The following is a 5000-nucleotide window of genomic DNA, read 5'->3' on the forward strand; positions in this document are numbered from 1 at the left end:
AGATAAAATCATAGGAATAGGTAACATAAAAAATATAAAATAATAAGAATAAATAAATAGATAAATAAATAAATAAATAAATAAATAAATAAATAAATAAATAAATAAATAAATAAATAAATAAATAAATAAAAAATGAAAATAAAATTGAAAATTGGCATGGTCCAAAATGGCTTGTGTGTTTTCTTTTCTTTTTTGTTTCTTTATTTATCTTGTTTTCTAATATTTCTTTCTATTTTTTCGAAGTAAGAATCGTCAGATTATTTCATTATAGAGCAACACGGGCTGCCTGAAGCGTCGGATCGGAAAAGCTATAACACAAGGTGAAAATGGAGAGGTTTTTTACGGGACCAATACATACAATGGAACAATTTGTGCTGTTTTCATCTGAATTATTTTAATTGTCATCTTTTCATTAGTATTTTTTCATTAATACCTTTGTATTTTTTTGGTTACAAAACTCACAAAGATGTATTTGGTGAATTCCATATTAGAATGGAGGGAAGCCGATAATATTATCAATATCAATCATAACTTCATAATTTTCATGAAACAAACTGTTGTCTGTATTTATATTACATTGTATTTGAAGAAAATCACAGTCTGTGGTTTAACTAGAGAAAACAATCAATATAAAATAACTGCCTCATTTCTCTAGCTTTGTTAAAGCTTCTTCCGACTGACGTCTTCTATATCACCCCGGTAACATGGTTAAATCCTCCTATGACACTGTGTGGTCTAGTTGTATGAAACTCGCATTTGAACTTGTAGATCCAAGAATTCGAGTCCTACTCCGAGCAGCGCAAAGTTGAGTCCTTGGAAAAGGCCCTTTACTCACTTTCTCTAAACGTATTCATGTGTTAGAATGAGTACCGGACCGGTAAAAGCTTTATCTCTGGAGATAAAAAATGTAATGTAGGAGTTATGTCTGTCCTCAGACATTACGTGCTGCTGTTGGCTTAGGAACGCCTGTAAAATGATTTGGGCATATTTGATGGAGACTGCACTATATAAAAGTTGCTATTTTTTCTTTCAAGTCCTTACAAAGGAGTATACTATTTCCTGCCAATCAATGTTTTTGTTTATTCATCTTAACAACGCCACTACCACATTATCTCATTCGTCTGTAGTATATAGTATTATTCATCCTGTTTTTTAGATAAAGGGAAAACACCCGAAACGTCCATTATATCTGTTTCGTAAATTAATTTGAAGCTTACATTTAATTTCACATCGTTATTTATTTCAAATCAGTACACACCAGTATGATAATGCCACTGTAAGACACAAAAATCACAGTTGAGTTCCTTGGGCAGCTCGACAGGGACTTTGATGATATCATTGCCCATGTTGGACACGTAGAATTTGGTCCCAGATCCATCTGCCAGTTGGACAGGGAAGGCGTCGAGACACTCCTGGGTGGCCTTCATTGATGAGTTGTTGGTGGGACAGATCTTGAATTCAAACCAACCTGAAAATAAGAATAGATAGTTCGAAGATGACGTCACTCAGGCCTTTGTTATTGTTTTTGCCATCCGCGTTTATGAGTAATGCTCACTGAACTGTATTAACCAGACTATGAACGTTCATGGATACAAACAGTTTTGTGTGTTGGTCCGTTATACTTCCGGATGGCAATGTTATGAGCTTCTTAGCCAAGCGCATACTATCTATAGGATTGAAACGCGATATTAAATGTGTAGACAATGAATGCTGTCGTACTCACATTCAGGAAAAAAAACCCATATTATTTAAAGATTTGGCCAGAAAACTCGTCCTTTAAATATCGATTGATTAAATTAAATGACCCTCATCTTGGCAAAAACTCTCAAACCTGGGACTTCGACCTTTTTTTTTTTACTTTGTCCATTTGGTTTTATCTGACGTACTACAGTTTTGAGACAACATGTCATATAAAGTTCAAGTAGAAATGCCTTTCTGGAGCTTTTTATATGTAATAGACCTCAACATTTTTCGGATTTCTTTTACTTCAATCCTACTATTTTGACTTTAAACTCAAATTTCTTTATTTAGCCCATTCCATTAATGCGAGAGATGTGCAAATAATATTCATTGAGTTGAGTGATTCTTTTTCATCTTAAAGTTAAAAAAAACAACAACAAACCCCCCCCCCCCCCCCCATAAATTTCTTATATTTTTAATATAGAGCATTTATATAGCGCAATATCCACTAAACGTGCTCAAAACGCTTTACACGGGGTCCCTGACCAATAGCAACACGTAACATATAGAACGAGACATGACGCATGTTAGGCATTATTAGTGTTTTCAGATAGAGACAACGCTGTTAACTGCCAGGTACTCATTTTACATCTGTGACGGTGAGAGAATGTGGTAAAGAGCCTTTTCCAAGGACTCAACCTTGCGCCGAGCAAGGCTCGAAACCAGGTCCTTCTGATCTGAAAGCAAGTGTCATACCAATAGACCACATAGCCGCATAATATCATTCATAATTTATACAAAAACACAAACTATATTTAATTGTAAACACTTTATACTCTGTTAGACTAAGCACCCAATTGGCGGTCTAAAAACAATAACAAAGAGCCGAGCGACGTCAAGTGCATTCATACCACATTATATCATCTATTTACCTTTATGATTAGCGGTAATTTGTACACTGATGTTGACTTTACTCTCCTGGTCATACGTGGCCACAATGATCCCCTTGGCATAGAAACCTCCTGCCTCGTGAGGTCTCACGCTGTCCCAGGGGTCTCCACAGATCCCACATTTGTAACCCTGGGATACTTGGTGCTGAAAATAAAAGAGAGGCATTTGTAAAGCGCGTTGAGCACGTTTAGTGGATCTCCACAAATCCCATAGTTATAACCCTGCGACATGTGATGCTGAAAATAAAAGAGAGGCCTTTTTAAAGGGCGCTGAGCATGTTTAGTGGAAATTGCGCTATGGCAGCAGCCTCTTATGGTTCACACTATTATGTTATGACGATCGACCCAATCAGCAAAGTCCGGTCCGCATTCGTGCACCGTCGCAAACCCGCCGGGTAGCATCGTCACAACACACCTTTCGACTAGATGCTCTGCCGTCTCGGGTTCTTGCCCACAGCGTGGACATATTGGACAGAAAGTTAGACCGCACCGATGTAACGCACTTGCCGTTAGGCAGCTCCTCGACCGAAGCCGATTCGCAGCTACCCAGTGTCTCCTCTTACTGGTATCAAAGCCTGCGCTATGGCGGAAAATACTTTGCAATAGACTAGTGTCCTATCCAAAAGATAGAAAGTAATGTATTGTCCGTTTCACACTATAAAAAACCGGGATAAACTCGGCTTCATGGGCAGAATGGCTCTGAAGGAATACTTTTTTTTAGACTTTGACCCATCTCCTCAAATTGGTGTTATGTCGGTATCGACGTATACATATATACAGGTCTGACATCCGAACCCAATTGTGGGTCTAATGTAATATTGTTATAATGGACATATTTTGCGTCATTTTTTTATTGAGATTTCCATTACAACAATGAATGAGTCCATAAATAATTGGGTTTCATTAATAATGTGACATCGATAAGTGATGCCATAAGTTAAAATTATAATAATAAATTTACTCACAAATAATCCGCCACAGAAAAGCTCATTATCTTGATAATTTATGGGAGTGTCGTATCCGTATCTCCACATCGTGCTACGGGCTGGTGGGTCGATCAGCCTACCATGTGATGACACTAGTTGCCATAGCGACAACATTACGGCCACGCCCATCAAGGTCACCAGGTGCATCTTAGAAACCATCTTTATTTTGTTTTTGTCTTTACCACGTGGTGGAAGGAATGGTAAAAGAATCTGTTGCCTTGTTTATCTGAAATCCATAGATAAATATTATATTAAAAGTGCGATTTAAAAAAAAAGGTAAAGATGTTATACTTTTAGCTAAAACATTCACAACATCCGTCAGCCGGATAAAGCATATCAACACACAAAACTCTGCGTAACCTTGAAAGTTTATAGTCTGATTGATAAGATTTAGTGAGGATTGATTACCATAATGGCTGTCTAAAAACTATAACGAAGAGCTGAATGACGTAAATTTCGTTCATTCTATAATTTAGTGAAAACCAATGACCAAAATGGCAGGCTAAAAACAATAACAAAGAATGGCGTCTATTACGTTCCTTGTATAGCAGGCGTTTCAGATCTTCCTCATCTTTTTTATTTAGAATCCTAGTATAACACTGTTTGGCTTTGCAATAGCCTTCAACTCCCTTCGTAATGACGCATGGTAACTTAGTAACTGGCTCTAAACTATCGGAACAATGGCGGCCGCCCTTATGAAATATTTCTCCGACGAGCATAAAAGTGTATCCAGAGGAGAAAAACATTACAAATATGATCTTGTTTTGACTTTTATACATTCTGATCACATACGTATGAAAAGTTCTGGCCAGCATGAAGAATAAAAAAGTACCCATTTTCCTTGTTTAGAACCAGACTGTTCGCCGTTGCTGGGCGACGTGTCATCAGACTATTGAATCCAATTATTGACGTGATGATCCGTGTTATTATTTTCAAATATTTTGTTTCTACCTCTGTTCAACTTTCCCTTTTATAGTAGACAAAGGCTGTTTTCATATTTTTGCAACCCGCTGCTTACGAATAGTGTGTTGGAAATAAATTACAATTGTTGTCTTGCTGGACTCCTTCTAGCTCTAAAGAAAGAAACAAAAACTAGAGCTTTTATAGTGCAATATCCATTAAACGTACTCAATGCGTAGGGGTCCTGGTCAACAGCAACACGAAACATATAAAGGCTGGTTTTTCAAATCTCGTTAATTAAGTCGATTTTTTAACTTTTGAGATATTCCAACCATGAGATAAATTGAAAAGTAAGCTTTACCTGAATAATAATAATAATAATAATAATAATAATAATAATAATAATAATAATAATAATAATAATAATAATAATAATAATAATAATAATTATAATAATTATAATAATAATAATAATAATAAT

General features: G+C 36.1%; 1 protein-coding gene across 2 annotated transcripts in view; it reads right to left on the reverse strand.

Moving 5' to 3' along the window:
• The window catches only part of LOC144980886 (uncharacterized), a 17831-nt gene that overhangs the window by 880 nt on the left and 11951 nt on the right, over window positions 1-5000 (reverse strand). For both annotated transcript variants that reach the window (XM_078928786.1, XM_078928787.1), the window contains exons 2-4: window positions 3599-3845; window positions 2616-2778; window positions 1262-1471 (exon numbers count right to left, since the gene is read on the reverse strand). In XM_078928786.1, coding sequence (XP_078784912.1) covers window positions 1262-1471; window positions 2616-2778; window positions 3599-3778 — 553 coding nt within the window. In that variant the 5' untranslated portion in view covers window positions 3779-3845. The remainder of the gene's footprint in view (window positions 1-1261; window positions 1472-2615; window positions 2779-3598; window positions 3846-5000) is intronic.

Source organism: Berghia stephanieae, chromosome 10 (genome assembly GCF_034508935.2).
Source record: "Berghia stephanieae isolate SIO BIC M18660-M18661 chromosome 10, UCSD_Bste_1.3, whole genome shotgun sequence".
NCBI classification, from domain to species: domain Eukaryota; kingdom Metazoa; phylum Mollusca; class Gastropoda; order Nudibranchia; family Aeolidiidae; genus Berghia; species Berghia stephanieae.